The 21,457-nt window shown below is 40.4% G+C and overlaps 1 protein-coding gene across 1 annotated transcript in view; it reads right to left on the reverse strand.

Annotated features, from left to right (window-relative positions):
* Positions 1-8,985: 8,985 nt before the first annotated feature.
* The window catches only part of LOC142141169 (glycoprotein-N-acetylgalactosamine 3-beta-galactosyltransferase 1-like), a 55,864-nt gene continuing 43,392 nt past the window's right edge, over positions 8,986-21,457 (reverse strand). The window contains exons 3-5 of the mRNA XM_075199340.1: positions 20,047-20,241; positions 13,392-14,053; positions 8,986-11,930 (exon numbers count right to left, since the gene is read on the reverse strand). Of these exons, the coding sequence (XP_075055441.1) occupies positions 11,712-11,930; positions 13,392-14,053; positions 20,047-20,239 (1,074 nt within the window). The 5' untranslated portion in view covers positions 20,240-20,241 and the 3' untranslated portion in view covers positions 8,986-11,711. The remainder of the gene's footprint in view (positions 11,931-13,391; positions 14,054-20,046; positions 20,242-21,457) is intronic.

Consider the following 21,457-nt stretch of genomic DNA (forward strand, 5'->3'; position numbering starts at 1 on the left):
TAAATAATTTATAGACACATTTAATAAAGAGACCACATTCTCCCCCACATTCAGTAGCCCCCAAACCACCCCATCTTAAATTAATAGTCCGCACTATAAAATTGCCCAACCATTACCCCACAAACAAAATTGCACCCATTAATTAGCCACCACCCACCTCACACTACATTGCCACAAGCCCCTTGTGCCATCACACACACATTACTGTGCCCCTTCATCACCATGTTGTGCCCCCTTATGATCACACTGTGCCCTCCATGCTGCTTTTCCCCCTTCAACTGGCCCCCATCATCACACTGTGCCATGTAGCTCCCCCTCTCCTTCAACACTGTGCCATGCTGCCCTCCCTCTCTGTCATTACTGTGCCATCTCTCCCTTTTTCTTCATACTGTGCCTCTCTCTCCCCCACTTTTTCTTCATACTGTGCTTCTCTCTCTCCCCCCTTTTTCCTCATGGTGTGCCTTTCTCTTCCCCCCTTTTTCTTCATACTGTGCCTCTCCCCCCCTTTTTCTTCCTACTGTGCCTCTCTCTCTCCCCTTTTTCTTCATACTGTGCCTCTCTCTCCCCCCTTTTTCTTCATGGTGTGCCTCTCTCTCCCCCCTTTTTCCTCATGGTGCGCCTTTCTCCCCCCCCGTTGTTCCTCACACTGTGCTTTTCTCCCTTTTTTTTTTACTTACCTTTGTATTAGCTGTTTTCCTCTTTTCACTTTTCTTCTGTCTTCTCTCTTCTTGCTTCTTTCTTGGTCCTCTCTGCTCTGCTCCTCACTGACTATTGGGCGTGACTTTATGACATCACGCCCGGCATTCAGGGTAAACAGAGCAGAGAGGAAGAAGGAGGGACGCCGGCACCGCGATCACGTAAGTATCTATTTTTATTTTTACTACCCTGCTCCCCCCACCAATGAAGGGGTGGATTTCATGTGACCTGTGTCCCATGTACTCTCATTCCTCAAGAAACAAAATCTATGTTTAACACACAGCAAAGGGTTAAGCTGCTATTCTACTACACATTTACGGTCCTGTTAATGACTCATTTGTGTAAATCCAATTAGCGACATAATTTCAGAACCAATAGCTCAGACCTGCTGGAGTCTCCTCCACACTGGACTGTGGGAAGAACCAAGTGGAATTTTTCTTCTAATTGGGCCTTTGGTGCCAGTGTGTTCACACCAGTTGGAGAACATCCAGGTGTCTGGGGTGGTTTGACTGAAAGTGGGGAACGTCTGCTTTAAGTGGCAGAAGAGGTAAGTCTGACCCTATGACTTGCAATTAGCAAAGAGCCCCTCACGGGATTACTGCAAGGGTGCTCACTAACCAGCAAACTGGGAGGGGACGTGCTGCAATGATGTATGCTGAGGACACATATTGCAATACAAAGCTTTTTCATTTTTCTCCAGTAGCTAGGGAAAATTGGACAAAAAAATCACAAAAATATAATTTTCCAGATTCTTAGTTTTACAATTATATAGAAATCCCAGAAAATGATCCTAAAAAAATATAAAATGTAACCATCAACTACTCCTGAGGATAAGGTTACTAAAGATATGGAGTTATAGAAATAGGGAAGTGTTTTATTTTGTTTTAATTTTATTATTCATTTTTAACCAGGAGAAATATTTGGGAGCAATCAGAGACCCCAATAGGCCTACCTTTATTTTTATTATTAACAGATCCAATGCATACTGAATATATTAGTAACTACAGTACAATAAGTTATTATTAGATTTATGCCATAATGGAATTAATATTAATGTCTCACATGGGATAACTGATTCAGCTATCCCAAGTTTGGACCCAGGCCTGTCAAAATCCTTAGTGACATCATGTAATCACATGGAGACGTTACTGGGATTTCCCAGTACAATGGTAAGCACTCTAGCGCTATTGCACAAACCGGGTAATGGCCCTATTGAGCCCCAGGGCTATAATTGGTAGCCACAGATAAATATAATGGTGAGTCACACAAAAGTTATATACCCTCATCTTCATTTTGATGTTTAAAAACGTCAATCTGCCGCATGACAGGACATGACGTTAAGGGCTTAATGCAAGGAAATATATTGGCTTGAAACAGTTTTATGTTATCCATTATCCATTAATGCAGGTATCAGCAAATTTAGAGGCTTATGCCTGCTACCTCTTTACCTGTCCTGTATAATTCCAGTCCTTTCTGGACTGGCCATAATTACATTATGCCCTGTCAATAATGATGTCACACACATCCCTTGCCACATCCTCAAACTATTATATTGTGATATTGTGTTATTTTTTCAGGTCATGGTACTTCACCCATTTATATACAGTATATAGATATGTTTTTTATCTTTCTAGCGTATAATAAATTGTAATGTATTGATTTTAAGTTTGCGCTTTTTCTGTTTTTTTTTATTATATTGTGAGATGATTATAACATCTCAACTTCTCATCTGTTACTATTTCATGACCTTTGTACTTACTAAAGAACCGGACGCACCTAGCATAGTACACGCAGAAGTTTAGGTGTGTCCTTATCCTCAGTGATTATGTAGGTTGTGTTTAGTATAGAGATCAATGATATCTACAGTGACAGGCTTTTATCTCTGTGTGGGTGAAGCGAACTGCACATGACGCAATAGTTTGGCCAAACGTGTACATGATCTGCCCTTTCAAGTCCTGATGTGATTTTTCATTTTTCATCTTTTTATATAGAGATAAAAAATATGTGCACTCTTAATAAAGTCTTTAGGGAGTTTTATATGGACAAAAAGAGGGAGGCATTTTTTTCTGGTTTTTCTTTCTTTTTAAGTTAATTTTACTTTTTTCACATTTTTTTTTAACCAGGAGAGAGCACTGGGAGCCTACACCTTTCTCAAATTTTGTTATAGGGTCTGGCATTCCACCCCTGCTACTAATAGTTTTTCCTGATTTAAAAAAATAATTTGTGAAAAAATAAAAGCAGATTGAGGCCTTGCAGGGGGTAATTCAGCATTTCTAGGTCCCTTTCACTTTCTGGCTCCTTATCCTTGTTCTACCTATTTCAGAAGCATTTATGTCCTATTAACACCACCTTTTTGCCCCTCACTTGTTGTTTCTCCCCATTGTTTTCGCTTATCTCCATGGTTCTTTACAGCCCATCCCCGTCTCTCTTTTCTCCCTTGGTACTCTTCCAATTCCTTTCTCCGACATTTTTTCCCCTCTCTATCCTTCCATGTCCTTTCCTGCAACTTCACCAGTTCTCTCCCCCCCCCCCCCCCCATGGTTCTTACCATATCTGTCTCTTTTCTGTCCTTTCACTAACATTTTCATGTTACCTTTAGTAGATGAGTGTTTTCATCCCCATTGCCAATTCCTTCCAGCCCTTCCCTGGTTCCCCTCTTCCCCTTATACTTCGTATTCTATCATGTTTCCAAACTTCTCCATGTTATTCATAGTAGAGGAGTGCTTTCCTTCCACCACTAAGGTTTTCTCACTATCTTTTCCCACATACATTTTTTATGTTATTCATAGTACATGAGTGTTTCCCCCACCTCAATTTTTCCTACTTCTTTCTCTATCCTGTCTCCCAACTTTTCCATGATATCCATAATTTCTCCTACCACTTTCATGTTATTCATAGTAAATGAGTGTCATCCATTTTTGTCTGCGGTATTACTAAATAAGTATTCCTATAATAATCATTATACCCTAGTGTCAATGGGGAAAATAGATAAACATTCATATTTTTATTTAGCTAATTATTTTCAAATTAAAAGGTGGTGTCCCGTTGGCGCTCTCAAAACGGAATGTGATGATTCTATAGATATTTAAACCTTTTATTGTTTAGGTATCATGAATCAAATGCATAGACAGTAGGTTGCAACCTAGATATGCATACACAAGGTGGTAAACACTGCAACAGGTGTATCAATGGTAAAATACATCCATAACAGGATAAATATGCATGCATCAATATGGGTTCAAACCCTTGATTAGCTGGGCTAGGAAAGCTGGATATGCAGAGTCCAATATTATAAAGTCAATCTCTGAGCAAATAAACACTGCAACTTTATAATATTGACTCTATAATATTGGACTCTGCATATCCAGCTTTCCTAGCCCAGCTAATCAAGGGTTTATGAACCTATATTGATGCATTCATATTTATCCTGTTATGGATGTATTTTAACATTGATACACTTGTTGCAGTGTTTACCACGTTGTGTATGCATATCTAGGTGGCAACCTACTGTTCATGCATTTGATTCATGATACCTAAACAATAAAAGGTTTAAATATATATAGAATCATCACATTCCGTTTTGTGAGCGCCAAGGGGACACCATCTTTTGTTATACATAGACCTTAAATGTTGGAACTTCCCTTATTCCTCACGGTCCCTCTAGGCTGCTATCCCTACATCCTTAAAGGGAGTGCTGACCACACCTCTATCTCCTTTGACCTAATTCTTTTCAAAAGCAAAATAACTTAATGGTTACTTTTAATCCCTGGCGGTACACAGCACTCCTCTGAGCTATTAATTCATAAATTCATTCACAAACCCATATTTGCAGTTTTATTTGACTAGTAATTAGCTTGCATATAACAATATTCATAAACAGAAAACAAAAAATAACCATGAACATTTGGTTTTATTATAAGGTACTACTAATAAGTAAAGTAAAATGTAGTATACAGTTAAAGTTCAAATAAATCGAAAAAAATCAAATATCAGGGAGAATATCAGCGTCTGCTGTTTATAGTCTATTGTTGGAACACCACTACTCTACCATTATTATCCTACTATAGATGGCTTTGGAGGACTGACACTATTTGAAGTGCAGTATATAAATTGTTTCATTGCTGAAAAGTTGCACTACGTTATGTCAAAGTTGACTAATTGGATGAAAGAAAGTATATTGATTAATATTGTTTTACTGTGCGATTGTGATCAGTACACCATGGGTAATGTCGTAATTGCACGATAAATAACGCACGCATACACTTACACATTCACTTGTATATGGTTCATTTTTATAATGGTACCAATCCACAGTCGTTTATGAACAAATGTAGCAGAGTTTATAATGAAATATTATAATGTTATATACACGTTAATGAGATCTAAGGTTCAGGTCACAGGAAACATAGCATGTCTGGTACCATTCTAATCCACTATTTGTCCGCAGACATCCAGTTCAATCACCGAAAGGATCGCACCTTGCGTATGCTAGTTATGAATGATAGGGAATAAACGATTAGAATGGTATTGTCTGTGTAATGCAAATAGACCAGTTTGAACTAGTTCTTGTGGGAAGATTAAGTATGCATCTTCTGGAGAGCTGACCCTCACCCTTGGATGGCATTGTTTGAACTGGCCAAAGACCTGCATTACACTGAACCTTCCTGAAGCCTGAACCTATGGAAACATGCAAAATCATCTGTATTGCTTTCACTGTATCACTGACTGTATAGAAGCAGGGGCTCTGGGACCAGCATGCAGTCACTTTGACCACAGACTTCAGGACTGAATGACTGTATAGCTGGATCCAGCAGTGTGCAGCACCGAGCAGTGTATGCATCGACTGTATTTATTTATTGAACTTATTCTTTTGCTTTTGCTAATAAATCGCTTTGTGCTTTGGAACCACACAAATCGCATAGACAAGTGGATAAAATAACTTTAATAGTTAATAATCATAACTACTGTAGTCACTTACCTTATACAAACTGTCAGTACTGGTCTGATGTTGAGATTTATTTATGTTAGTTATTTGGCTTTTCCCCAAAATGATGGCAGTTTTAAATCTGTAAGACACAAATATGGTACAAACCCAGTAACTGTAGGATAAAGGCTGTCTTTTCCAAATGTGGGGCCGTGAGCAATATCTATTGCATGGTGCATGTCTTCATACCACTGGAGGGGGTTTTCCTGTTGGTACTTCCATTGTTTCCCCTCATGCCCCCTACACCCCCACCTTGGTTCTATCTTTATCCTTTCTCCCAATTTTTTCACATTATTTATAGCAGATGAGTGCTTTCTCTCCTTCCACCCCCAAATGCTTCTTTTACCCCAATGGTACTCTCTCTATCCTTTCTCCCAACATGTTCCATGTTATTCATTCCCATTTCCTTCCAGCCCCTCCTCATTTCTCTCCACCCCACGTGCTACTCTGTCCTTTTTTCATTTTCATGTTATTTGATAGTATTTTTTTCTCTCCCTCCCATCCTGATTCTTTCTTACTCTCATGCTTCCCTGTCTATTTTTTCTCCAAACATTTCCATGTTGTTCATTCTAGAATAATGTTTTCTCCTCCTTCCCATATATTTTCATAGCAGTCAAGTGTTTTCTCCTCCCTACCCATTCTATCATTTCCCACAGTATTTTCATGTTATCTATGGAAGAACTTGTTTTCTTCCCACCCCTGGTTCTTTCCAGCCCCTCCTCGGTTCTCTTTTCTTCTTGTTTGTTTCTTGATCCTTTTCCCCAACATTTTTATGTTGTTATTTCCCACATGCATCCCACCCTGGTTTTCTCTACCCCGTATGCTTCTCTCTCAATCCTTTCTCACAACTTTTCCATAGTAGAGGAGTTGTTCCATCCCCACCTCCTATGGTTTGCTCTCTAGCCTTTCCTGCTACATTTTCTTTTTATTCATAGTGTTTCTACCCCACTTTCAGCTGCTCCCTGTTTATCTATTTAATAATATTTTAATAGTTTTTAATATTCCCACATGCCTCCCATCCTGGTTTTTTCTACCCCTTATGCTTCTCTCTATCCTTTCTCCCAACTTTTCCATGTTATTCTTAAGAGATGAATGTTATTTTCCTCCCGCCCCATCCCCATTCTTTCTCTATACTTTTTCCTACCATTTATTATTATTATTATCATTTATTTGTTAGGCGTCACAAGGTATCCGCAGCGCCGTACATGGTACAAACAGTAGACTATACAGGGTAAAACAATACAGAACAATAAACACAAAGTACCAGAACTTCAGAAACTCCAGGCAGGCAAATACTGTAAAGATGGAGCGGAAGAACAGGTGTGGAGACAGGAGGGGAGAGGGGCCCTGCTCATACGAGCTTACATCCTAAGGGAGGGTAGACAAAATCAGGCACAAGAGGGAGCCAGTGAAGCAAAGGGGAGAGTAAAAAGGAGCCAGGGAGAAACAGAAGAGGTGAGAGGTTAAGTGGATGGTTGGTAGGCTTTAAGGAACAGGTGAGTTTTAAGTGCCCGCTTGAAGGAGCACAGATTGGGTGAAAGATGGATGGAGTGAGGGAGGTCGTTCCAGTGAAGGGGGCAGCTCGGGAGAAGTCTTGTATTCTAGAGTGGGAAGATGTAATCAGAGTGGAGGAGAGGCGGCGATCATTGGCTGAGCGCAGGGAGCGGGCGGGAGTGTGAATGGAGAGGAGGTTAGAGATATAAGGGGCAGTAGACTGGGAGAGAGCCTTGTAAGTGGTGGTGAGGAGTTTAAAAAGGATTCTGTAGGGGAAGGGGAGCCAGTGTAAGGCAAGACAGAGAGGGGAGGCAGAGGAGTGGCGTGAGAGGAAGATGAGTCTCGCAGCCGCATTAAGTATAGAGCGGAGGGGGGCGAGGTGGGAGCAGGGGAGGCCAGTAAGGAGGAGGTTGCAGTAGTCGAGGCGGGAGATGATGAGAGCATGGATGACAGTTTTGGTGGCATCCTGAGAGAGGAAAGGACGGATGCGGGCAATGTTACAGAGTTGGAAGCGACAGGCTTGGGCAAGGGATTGAATGTGGGGGGGCAAAAGAGAGAGGAGTCAAGAGTGACTCCTAGGCAGCGGAGTTGGGTGACAGAGGAGATAGTGGAGTTGTTAACAATAATAAAGAGGTCATGGTGGGAAGGGAGTCTGGGTGGGGGAAAGACAATGAGTTCAGTTTTGTAGATGTTCATTTTAAGAAAGCGTGAAGACATCCAGGAGGAGGTGGCTGAGAGGCAGTCAGTTACACAAGAGAGGAGGGAGGGAGGAGGAAAGATCAGGAGAAGAGATGTAGAGTTGAATATCATCAGCATATAGGTTATACTGAAGACCGAACGAAGAGATGAGAGCTCCAAGAGAGGAAGTATAGAGCGAAAAGAGTAAAGGGCCAAGAACAGAGCCCTGAGGGACTCCAACAGGGAGAGGGGAGGGGGTGGAGGAAGAACCAGACGTGGATACAGAGAAGGAGCGGTTAGCAAGGTATGAGGTGAACCAGGCATGAACAGAGCCAGAGAGGCCGAGAGAGAGAAGAGTATGCAGCAGGAGGGGGTGGTCCACGGTGTCGAAGGCCGCGGAGAGGTCGAGGAGGATGAGTATGGAGTAGTGACCCTTGGATTTGGCTGATAGGAGATCATTAGTAACTTTAGCCAGGACTGTTGAAATTTAGGAAGCAAGACTAAGAGCTTCTCTGCTCACTCTGCAGGACGTCTCCACCATGATGGATGTCAGCAGCACAACTACAACATAGGTAAGTACAGTGGGTCGGGGGTGACAGTGTGTCTGGGGACAGGGGGCCATATTGGGCCTGCGGAGGGGGTGTCATAATGTGTCTCGAGACAAGGTGTTATAATGTGTCTGGGGAGGGGGTGGCATAATTTGTCTACGGAGGGGGTTTCATAATGTGGCTGGAGGGTTGCGTGATGCGGCTGGTGTGATGTGCTTGGGTGGTAGAGTGATGTGGCTTGGGGAGGGGGCATGATGTGATTGGGGAGGGCGTGATAGAAAAATCCAGTACCAGATTGTGAAAGCTGCAGTAAATGGTAGGTGGCAGCAATACCATTTTCATACATAGTACATCATGTCTAAAGAGGCGCAGCCATACTCCATGTGGTCACTCTCCCAACACCGTTACTATGCCTCTTCATCTGCGCCACTGATCTGTGAAGGGGGTCCACAAAGTTGCTGTATCAGGGACCCAAATTCCTCTTGGCAGCCCTATGCATGCCATTTCCCCAAAAACTGGCCCTGTGCAGGAATACATACAATATATTTCCGTGTGCTAGTTAAACAAAGTGCACACAGATCTTGGTGTAAACAAAATCACTCCTTAAGGAGTGTAGTTTATTCTGGAAAAATTAGTATACACACATTTTCGTGGGGTGTGGCTTCTTCATCCGGTGTTGACAGTTAACAGGGATATGTACATATTTACATGTTGTTATGTATACAATTAATAAATTAATTGATAATAAAGTATTTCAAAATAAAATTTAAATAATGGAACCATTAAAAAAATGCATATAAAAAACACTACACATTAGTGCATTGTTATAACACATAATAAGAGTTGGCACAATTATAAATTGATTATAGTTGTTACAAGTACTGCTAGGAAAAATCATATGATGTCAAAATATCAAATATCAACATGTCATTAAAAAATAATTAAATTTAATTGATTAGTAGGTACAGATATTTGGGAGCTGATAATTCCAAAACTTTTTCAGAATGATTTCTTGAATAACAACTTGTGAACATTTACAACAGTATTCATAAAAAGATTCATTATACAGACTTGTAATTATAATGGTACCACATGAAATTGTACATATATATACTGACATATTTAATTAAATTAAAAAAATAATTTCCCAGCTAAGATTACTTAACTACATCACTTGCTATCTGGCAACTTTATATTTATGTCCTGTAGGTGGCGCACTCAACTTGTATAAATATGTAAACTGTCAAGGACAACCAGTGGTTTCAGTGCTGTGACTGGGATAAACTTGGTCTGGTCCCCTGCCACAGGTAGAACAAAGCACTCAATCTGACTGTGGTCCCCAATGTCATGGAACAGACTTCCTCCAAGAGGGGCTAGCTATATTGGAGCAGATGAGACATGATATTTCTCTTTCCTGCCTCCCAGTAGCAATAGATCACTGTGTGATGTTAAGTGATCTATCATTGCAGAGAGGCAAGGGAATCATGGGTATATTGCTTCCTGCATCTCTGTGCCCCCAGTATTTAATTAAAATAATAAAATCTAATGAAAAAAAAAGATTAAAAGCTAAACAAATGTTTCGGTCACCCATTTAATTCCTTTCCAAGCCCATCAAAACAGTAACAACAAATCTTGTTTGACACATTGCATTTTTCTTGGCTGTTATACAGTAATGCAGCACTGCACTGGTGTCACACAAAATGTATGTATGTTATCCTAAACCCACAAAATATTTCCATGTTCTCAATCTGTGATTTCCTACTGGGTCTATATTTTCAATAATTTACTGTATTATTATTATTATTATCATAGATTTGTAAGGTGCCACAGTGCTCCGCATTGCCGTGCAGTAGGGAAAACAGGACATACAAGGCAGACAAAACAACATTAGAGAGCTTATATTCTAAATGGAAGAGATCACATCTGAAACAAGAGGAGCGAGTGTGGCTTAGAGAGGGAGATTGGGACAGCTGTGAGGGTGTATTAATGTGAATAGTATCATCAAGGAAAAAGTCAGCTTTAAAAAAGAGATGTTTTTTTTTAAACCGTCTTAAGATTTGAAGGCTGTGGTATTGCATCTGGAGAACAAGCCTATCTTTTCCTGTTACGACAAGGAGATGCTTTGAAAATTAAAGAATTCAAGTTTGATACCAAAAGAACGCCTTATCTGCCCCAGATAAAAGAAATATAAAACTTATCTGCATAAACAAAGAAATAAGAAAGTTATTTCCATTTAAACTAAAGCATATAAAATTACTTAAACAATAATTTGCAATTATATTTGCCTATTAAGCATTTATACATTTTAAGAAGCCAAAAAAACATTCTCACAATTTTTGGAAGCCTGTAACGTAAACATATTTAGCACTGCATGTAACTGTTTAAAATGTTGACACTAATGCTTTGTACACAGGCATTATAAATCAAGTGCTTAAAGTGCATTTAATGTGCATCAAGGGGCCCCAAAAAATAATGTAAGCCAATGGCCCTGTACACACATGCTTCCTGACTACCTTTCATTTCAGTGTTAACACTTGGTAAAATATAATGTAGTTCTATAGAAATGCCCTATGTAAAGTACATATACTACACCATAAGTTTTGAGTTTTGTTAATAAATTAATTTCATATCACTATTTTCACTATGCTTCAATGAGCGTTCTTTTTCAACACCCATGTGTGTGTGTACATATATTTATATATATATATATATATATATATATATATATATATATATATATATATACACACTCTAATTTTTCCCACCTGAACTACTGCAGCAATTCAAGAGATGTGCACTAACTAGAAAACATCAATCACTGACAGTATGAAATGAGTTACATTTACAATCTATAATAAGGCACATTTTGGGTTTTAAGTTTAAACGCCCTAACTGGTTATTCATCATTCTCTACAACTATTGTTACAGTGTCAAATAACATCAAATCTGTACTTCTATTTGCTGTATATTCATGTTAGAAGTGGTCTAGGTTCATTCTCATGGATATGAAAAACATACTGCACATATATCAAAGCTACCTGGCCATATTATTCCAGTATCTCTATATGTTTAAAAGCAAATCACAAAAATAAGTAAAATGTATTTCACATATTGAGCCTGTGATCTCTTTAGTTTTAGCAACAAAGTGTCCAATAATAATTGTCCTAAAAGAGTCATGTTTACATTCTTCAGTACTTGATTCACATATCGTTAAAGTATGTCCAAAAATGTTTTTTAGAAGGATAAAGGACACTATTTTCTTTATTAATAGTTTTCAAGTTGATCTTTATATGGGAGACACAGTCATTCCATTAAGAGGTAGTATCATTTGAATGCAGAATTTTCACTTTCACTGTAGTCTTCTCTTCATAATGTACTGGCAGTCTTTCTGCAGTCTCTGGCAATGGGGGCTGGTAACGATACTGGTATCCATATGCCCTCAGGTGGTAGACAAAGTATTCTAGTATGTGCATGAGTGGCGGATCAACATAATGAAAGGATATAGCCAGGTCTGAACAGCACTGGGGACCCTGCAAGACAATAATGTATAAGAAATTCATATGTATAATTCATGGTACTAAAAAAACAAAAAACAAACATTAATTCAAAGAACAATGTAACCTAAAATAAAGGTAGCACATACAAAAGAGCTACTACTAACATTCCATACAATTATCAGAACTGAAGATATCTGAAATAAAGTTGTCATAACGGAGGAAGACATTTTTCTAATGTACAACAGACTTTTAGGCTTTAAGTCAGTTAAAAACACACTGCGTGGAGCCTCTCTGTATGAAATGTCTGGTGAGAAAGATCAATAGTTGGTACTTAGTTGCATAGCAGGTGTAAATACAATGCCAAATATTTACACTTACATAATGCATAATTTGCACCAAATGTTGCTCCAGTGCTTAAGGCACATCCATGCTGTTAGAGTGAAAAATCAGAAATAAATAACTGTGAGGAAAGAGGACCTAAAAGCAACACACTCTATGAAATACATATATTACAAAACACATATTTTCTAAAATAGTTACTTCCCTTGTATAGTAAATTCTGCAATCTATCTTTAGTGCTCTCTCTTAACATCCAAAACTGTAAGCACTCAAAAATATAATGGGGGAGGGGGAAAGGGAGATTATTTAGAGCACTAGGTGTACACAGTGCATAATGCTTTGATTCTGCACTGGTGCTCTTGGATGGTCTGCCCAGCACACATCAAGGTGCATGCCTACCCACAGCTCTACGGAGATGCCTCTGCAACCCAGGAGTGCACCAGTGCAGAGAGATGAAAATGTCTCCAGTGTAGTGCTGTGCAAAAGTGTAAATGTCACATCACAGTTCAGCGGCCTACCACTGTCATACCACTCCTTTTTAGATAAAATAAACTTTTCAGCTTTTCGTCTAAAATTTTGTTTGGCTGGCTAAGCTTTACACTGCCTACATTAATCATGAGCGTCTATGGAATTCTTTATTACATGTGACAATTTTGCGAGTGTGCAGCTTTTTATTATATAGCACGGAGTGTGTCTGCAAATGTGCTTCTCCACCAATGGGCACTGTGGAGGCAAAAATCGACTCCCAATAAAAGTATCGGACAGAACCTGGCCTCTGCCAGCTCTGAGAAAGTCCTTTTGTGGAGTGAGAATGGCCGTGCTCCCATCCACAAAGCAAGTAACGTCTGCTCCACACATTTATCTGATTTCAATAATCTCTCTCCGCAGAAGAGAATGAGGCACACTGGCTCCTTACTTCATTAGATAACCTTCACTCTTCCCCTCACGTTCTGCAATCACTGCCATCTTGCTTTGTAAGCCCATGCACCAAGTCTAGATGCACAGTGTGTTCAAAGATGTCATGGATGTTTTGAATTCATCAATGACCTCAATGAATGCACATGTGAGTTGAACCAGAACATACACCTAGTGAGAGATATATTCATTTTTAGTGTTTTATTCCTCCAGTCCTAGCAATATACTTCATTCACTTACCTCCACTATAGGATATAAACAGTAACTCCAATACCAAAAGCTCTTATCAAAATGTCCTGTAAGATGGTAGTCCGGTGTAAATGGGTGGAAAGTTTCTCTTTTTTCAGTGTCTCTAGAGTCCCCCGCTATTACACCCATTTTCTCCATACACTGCCCCAGTGCTAAATCCTCCACAGATGTGGTGTGTTCGCAAACTCCAGTGCGGAATCCCTCCACAAAGCGATTCACAGCTTCCTTGCTAAGTACATAACCAGCTCCACCACTCATGTAGCCCTGCTTGGCAAATGGTTTGAAGCGCTTCCCAAAGTAGATAGGCTGATCAGGTGTATAATTAGAGAGCATCCAACGCAAATTTTCCACCACAACATACGTGTCATCATCTGCTTTTAAAAACCAGTCTGCTTTGTCTTGGTAGTTCTTATGCACATATTGAAAAGCTCTAATGGTCTTCCAGTAAAGCTGATCCCGTCCTTCCTTGGTATCCAAACCAACCGTTGGGAAGCTATTGTTGTTATTGGAACTCATGAATAGAGCCACATTGCAGTGACGAGTCCAGGAGTACTTTAAATGAATAGCTTTTGTGTCCAAGTTATTTGGTCCAGTCATGATCCAGCAAAGTATTCTGACTTTGTGTGATAGCTCATCACTTACTATTTGGTTACCTATAAAAGCCAAATATAAATTAATAAGAGACTTGGATTGCCTTAGTAGTCTGCTAAGAACCAAAATGCCAAGATCAATTGTCACATTTTACAATTATTAGAGCCTATGTATGTCTTGAAAATTGTCAAAGCAATAAATGAAATTCCTCAAATAACTCAATTACTTAAAAGGAACCCATTTGCGACCATACCATTCAGACTACTCTAACTAATATGTTTATAGTAGCTAAAGTGGAAGTACAACTGCAATAATTTCCAAGACAGTTTTCTTGCTTCTTGCTGTTTCCACCAACACGATGCAGATTGTTCATATTTTAATAGAACAGAAGACATATAGATTATAGAGTAGCAAGTGTTAAAAATGGCATAGATACAATCTTGTACAAGAAAAAATATATTTGGAACTAGGAAATGACAGACCAGTGAGTCTGACTGGTCATGCTAAACAAATATGATTAATTTTTAAGGGGAGATAAGTTTCAAACTGGATCTTGGTAGTGCAACTGATATGATATATTTGGATTTTTCAAAAGCACACGTTATTGTTCCGTATATAACAGCATGGTGCATAAATGACAATAGCAGGTCTTGGTATGCTCATGCGTAGAAAAATGGCAGAAGGATAAAAGATAAAGTAGTTAGAAATGGAACATATTCAGGATGGGCTAAAATTCTAAGTGGTGTACCACAGGGAAAGTCCCTTTCCTTTCAAATCATTTTATTAATGACCTTGTAAATACTACTGGGAACAATTTAAATGGAAAAAGATTTACAGATGACAGAAAGCTGAGTGGCAGTACAATGCTAGTCAGCAGCTGCAAGGCAAATAAAGTCCTGGGATGCATAAAAAGGGGGATAAATGCATGTGATCATGTACAGCGCTGCGGAATCAGTGGCGCTATATAAATAAATGGTGATGATGATGATGTGATCACTGCTATCACATCTTAAATATGGGATAGAATTTTGGGCTCATCGTTGTAAGAAGGACACAGGAGAACTGGAGCAGATAGAGGGGTGAACAACCTCCTTAATAAAGGGAAGGGTTAAACTATAAAGAGAGGTTAGAAAAACTTGGTTTATTTACTTTGGAAAAAAGCACCTTAGAGGTGACATATTGGGTATATACAGTGTCGGACTGGGGCATGAAGGGCCCACCGGGGGACTGCAACACTAGGGGCCCACCAGAGGGGGTGTGGTCAGCCATCATAGAGGCGGGACCTGACACTAGAGGGGGAATGGTCAGTCCACGAAGGACAGCTAGCACCTTACTGTAGTATATAAAGCATACAGTGTGTGTATAAAGAATATAGTCTTGACCTGCCCCTTAGATTGGGCAGAACAGTCACTAAAAAGCAGGATTGTCCCACTAGACCAGGCTTGGTTAACCTGTGGTACTCCAGGTGTTGTGAAACTACAAGCCCCAGCATGCTTTGCCAATATATAGCAGCTTATTGCTGTAAGGGTATGCTGGGACTTGTAGTTTCACAACACCTGGAGTACCACAAGTTAGCCAAGCCTGCACTAGACTCAGAACATTTGACAGACTGTCCTACCTGTTGTTGTCACTTTTACCACCTGTGGCTGCTGGTTTCTTTAGTTGCGGCTTGTCTGGATCCAGGAATGTTGAGGGCCCTATTTGGAAAAAATAATGGGTACATTTAGAAACGCCAACCAACCCTGCCATTAAATCAACAGCACCCACATTCAATTATAGACCCAAACCACCTCAGCATTAAAGGTCCCATCACCCCCTCCCTATAGTGTTCTCTGTGCAGCCCCCCCTCACTATAGTTTAGTATAGTCAGCCCCACTATAGTTTAGTATAGATAGGCAGCCCCCCTATACCACATAGTAGTGCCCCCAAAACAATGTTATGCCACACAGTAATGCCCCAAAGTTATGCCACCCAGTAGTGCTCCAAATGTTATGCCACGCAAGTGACCACAATACACACACACACACACACTATAGTATGAATAAATGGTTAAAAAATATACTGAACTTACCTATATGTTGATATTGCTGCAGGGCAGGCTCTGCTCCTTCTCCCTTCTTCATACAGCGGGAAGATCAGCTGACAGGGGGAGGGGGAGGGGGCGGGTCACATGATCGCAGCTGCGATCGCAATTGAGCAGTGGGGACGCCGGGTCCGTCCACTGGTAAAACGGGGTGTGGCTGTATGGTATTTGGTGGTTTAACCGGTAGTCCGCTGGGCCAGTCCGACACTGCTAATAAGGATGCATGGAAACAATAACAGTTCCAAAATCAGGGGAGGGCCCCCTCCTGTTGCTGCAGCAAACCTTTTTTTTTTTCAGATATTTTCCTTTCAGTCACCTGTTTAAAGCACAGTGCAATAAACATTATTCTGATATAATGGGCCTACTGCATTACAGCATTGCAGACACCATTCCACTACTGGTGTTTGTGACTCAGCGGTGTCTGCTGCGTCACTACCAAAAATCTGTGTATAACAGGCTACTATACTATTTATGAGAGCACAAGTCTCATCATGGGAGAAATGAATATCGCAGCCAGACTTTATTATAACCTGGCCATTGTTATCACCCTGCTTCCTCCAGCACCTTCTCTACGACATCCTCTTCTACTTTCCTTTCTTTGGTTCTCCACACTCTCACCGGGAGCACTCTGACTCCCCCAACTTGTCCTAGCCCCCACACTCCTTCCTCTCTCTATAGCCTCATTCCAACACAAAAAAAAAAAAGATAAAACTAACTATAACACCAGTCACATAAAACACAGAAATAACACAGACAGGACTTAACGTTTTTTTTGTTTTTTTTTAAAAAGAAAACCCCTGTAAGGATAGCAAACAATCATGGGCTGGCAACATAAAACTTACATAATGGCGATGCTCCTCTGTGCGGCCGTGGGTACTGACAGCTCCTCTTCCCCTGCTGAAGTTCACAACACACTACCGCGCAGGTGCAGAGAGCCGTGTCTGGGCAGAGATCCCAGACACGGCTCTCTGCGCCTGCGCGGTAGTGTGTTTCTTACACTGCCGCCGCAGACGACCGTCTACGAGGTGCTCCCTGCAAGCTCCGCCTCAATGTCGGAGGGGGCGGGGCTTAATCGCGCCCGGGCCTACCGGTCTATAGCCCGGCTGGCCCGGCAGGCCAGTCCGAGGCTGGGTATATATAAATATATTTGCGGTTAAATGATTTATTTAACAAACTTTTCACACCACCAATGGAAAAACAAACAGGTTCATCATGAGCACACGAAGGGGATCTTTACTTTAAGGGTAGATAAGCTGTGGACACAAGGTGGTAATGGCAAAGCCACAGTGTGTATATATGGATTGGATGCCTTTCCTATAAAAAAATGGTAACTGTAGTCGAGAAGAATTTGTGTCTACCCTGTGAAGTTAAATTAAGTTGTAGTTCAGCCTTTAAATAAATCAAGCTATGCAATTCACACCAAAAACATTGCAGCCAAACAGGAATCATCATCAATATTTATTTATATAAAATAATTAATACATTATGTCTGAAGAAACACCTGCTACTTTTCTCATTTTATATCACTGAGAATACGAACACTGCAATATTTAAGTTTTTAGTCAAATGTAGATAATAGTCTAGTCTTTTTCATTCTGTGGTAGGAAGGTGGTTCCGACGGGTTGGGTACGAAATGATGATGCTGATTGCAGTGACGACAAAAATACCGACGTAAAAATTCCTATTTCCATAATGACTATAAAAAGCAAAGACAGCATTTTCTATGCATGTCAGTTGGCATATCGACTTGAACTTTTCTGCATTTAAAACGGCAATGCCAACAGCCGTTTGGAATGTGAAACTGTCTACTATGTTAAATTACCTAGTAGTGCTTAGCTGTTGGCATTGCCGTTTTAAATACAGAAAATTTCAATTCGCTATGGCAACTGACGTGCATAGAAAGTGCCGTCTTTGCCACCGTTCGGAATGTAACATAGCAGGTCGGCGATTTCTCTTCTCAGTTTTCTGGTAAGCCTGCATTTGCTTTTTAAAGTCATTATGGAAATCTGAATTTTTACGTCGGTGTTCTCGTTGTCGTAGTGATCAGCATCATTCTGATGATTACCAACGGTTCAGACAAAGTGCCGCAACAGCAACTTTAGCACTGGTTTAATGAACATTCAAACAATAGGATTGGGAGTTAAAAGAAGCTACCAGTTCACCTTCTGTAATGCAGTCTTCTTATTTCACATATATCCTGTGTATTATGGTTAAGCTTAACAGCTTTGTACAGTAGCTATGATTTACGTTAAATTGCATCTGAAAGTTTCCCATATCCATTTAATTGTCTTGAAATGCAAGCAAACATGTATGTGTTTACAGTCATGGCCAAAGGTTTTGAGAATGACACAAGTATTGGTTTTCACAATGTTTGCTGCTTCATTGTTTTTAGACCTTTTGTCAGATGTTGCTATGGTATACTGAAGTAAAATTACAACCATTTCATAACTGTCAAAGGTTTTTATTGACAATTACATTAAGTTGATGCAAAGAGTCAATATTTACAGTGTTCACCCTTCTTTTTGAAGACCTCTGCAATTCGCCCTGGCATGCTGTCAATCAACTTCTGGGCCACATACTGACTGATGGCCGGCCATTCTTGTCTAATCAATGCTTAGAGTTGCCAGAATTTGTGGGTTTTTGTTTGTCTACACGCCTCTTGAGGATTGACCAAATTCTCAATGGGATTAAGGTCTGGGGTGTTTCCTGGCCGTGGACCCAAAATTTCGATGTTTGATCCCTGAGCCACTTAGTTATCACTTTTGCCTTATGCAAAGGTGCTCCATCATGCTGTAAAAGGCATTGTTCCTCACCAAACTGTTCTTGGATGATTGGGAGAAGTTGCTTTCTGAGGATGTTTTGGTACCATTCTTTATTTATGGCTGTGTTCTTAAGCAAAATTGTGAGTGAGCCCACTCCCTTGGCTGAGAAGCAACCCCCCACATGAATGGTCTCAGGATGCTTTAATGTTGGCATGACACAGGACTGATGGTAGTGCTCATCTTTCCTTCTCAGGACAAGCCTTTTTTCCAGATGTCTCAAATAATCTGAAAGGGGATTCATCAGAGAAAATTACTTTACCCCAGTCCTCAGCAGTTCAATATTTGTACCTTTTGTAGAATATCAGTCTGTCCCTTATGTTTTTCCTGGAGAGAAGTGGCTTCTTTGCTGGCCTTCTTGATACCAGGCCACCCTCCAAAAGTATTCGCTTCACTGTGCATGCAGATCCACTCATGTCTGCCTGCTGCCATTCCTGAGCAAGTTCTGCACTTGCAGTGCCTCGATCCTGCAGCTAAATCAACTTTAGGAGACAGTCCTGGCACTTGCTGGACGTTCTTGGGCGCCCTGAAGCATTCTTCACAACTATTGAAGCTCTCTCCTTGAAGTTCTTGAAGATCCGATAAATGGTTGATTTAGGTGCAATCTTACTAGCAGCAATATCCTTGCCTGTGAAGCCCTTTTTGTGCAAAGCAATGATGACTGCACGTGTTTCCTTGCAGATAACCATGGTTAACAGGGAAAGAACAATTATTTCAAGCACCACCCTCCTTTTAAAGCTTCCAGTCTGTTATTCTAACTCAATCAGCATGATAGAGTGATTTCCAGCCTTGTCCTCGTCAACACTCTCACCTATGTTAAGGAAAGAATCAGTGACCTGATGTCAGCTGGTCCTTTTGTGGCAGGGCTGAAATGCAGTGGAAATGTTGCTTTTGGGATGAAGTTCATTGTCATGGCAAAGAGGGACTTTGAAATTAATTGCAATTCATCGGATCACTCTTCATGACATTCTGGAGTATATGCAAAGTGAAATCATAAAAACTGAGGCAGCAGATTTTGTGAAAAATAATATTTGTGTAATTTTCAAAACTTTTGGCCATGACTGTACACTATTCTTCGGTCACTCTCGCCATTTGAAACCTATGGGTTATAATAGATTAATTTGATTAGTTATTGATGATATCATCAATTTACCTCTGAGATGAGTATGAGGGATTTCATCTAGTATATGTAGGTCGTCCATAGATTTCCATGCGCGAATTACTAAAGGTGGCTCTGTCTTGGAGCTGTTTAGGGTGGTTTGCACCAATAGCAAAACTGTGAAAAAGCCCACCATGATACCAAGACTGAATGCCATCAATGAAATCTTCCCGGAAAAGTATGCCATTGCTGTAAAGGAAAACAAAGCAACACAATACAGGTCAGAAATAATGTTGACATAATGAAATTGATTGGTAAAACTAAAGAGAGCCATGTTAGAATTGTTAGACAAATTTTTGTATTGGCCTGAATTAAATTTATACATATTACTGTAATTAGGTCACTTCTAAGGTGCATTTTTTCAAAGTAAACTATAAGCTATGGGAATGTAACTAGCTAGCTCAAATGAACACATATCCATTAGCATTTGTGCTGGAGGTTGTGAATGTTTATGGTACAGCTGCATTTGTTTACATGCTGTCTGCCCTGTTTACTCATGTTCACTGCAAGTGAATGCACTGAGATCAATGATCACTTTCCTCAACTCAACCACAAATTTTAGCACTCATTGTCTTGTCAGACATTTTTTCTAGTTGATAGCTGGTTTGAACTTAATAATTTTGCTTTTCTCTTTTACTCTCACTTTTATAATAGCAAACTTCTCTCATCACAGGCCCAGAAGAGATAGACAAGCCAACAATGTTTTCTTGAAAGATACTGGGAATTTCCTGGGAACTGTCGGTGTCTTGCATTGACAAGTCCCTAATACACAAAATTTGCAATGGAACCTGAATCAATTAAAGCTGGAGCAGTAACTTCTTAATCAGCCCAAGACAGATGAAATCATATGGAGATATAACACTCAGGAATTAATTGAGAAAACTCTACAGATCTGAAAATGGGGCTTTTCTCGACCCAGCCAACTTTACAGTGCCTAAGTCCAGAAATTTTCAACTTGTTTGTTAGGCTTTTTTTGCATGGGCATTCTGGTAAGACATGTTCTATGTGGGCAGCAGGGTGGGCACATCTGCCTCACAGCATTGGGGTCATGAGTTCAATTCCCAACCATGGCCTTGTCTGTGTGGAGTTTGTACGTTCTCTCCATGTTAATGTGGCGAGATCTCATGGGACGTGGGGTGGCTGATTAGCATGTAAAGGGCATGTGGGGAGGCTGATGGTTATGTAAGAAACATGTGGGAAGGTCTGATGGCATTTAAGGTGCATGTGGTGGGGTCTGGTGGCATGTGGGAAGGCTGATGGGTATGTAAGGGGCATGTGGGGAGTTCTGATGGCAGGTGGAGAGGTCTGATGGGCATATGGGAATATCTGACAGGTATTTCTGGGGCATGTGGATAGATTTGATGGCATGTTGAGAGGTCTGATGACTTATGGCGAGGCTGATGTG

The sequence above is a fragment of the Mixophyes fleayi genome, chromosome 2 (assembly GCF_038048845.1).
Source record: "Mixophyes fleayi isolate aMixFle1 chromosome 2, aMixFle1.hap1, whole genome shotgun sequence".
Lineage (NCBI taxonomy): Eukaryota > Metazoa > Chordata > Amphibia > Anura > Limnodynastidae > Mixophyes > Mixophyes fleayi.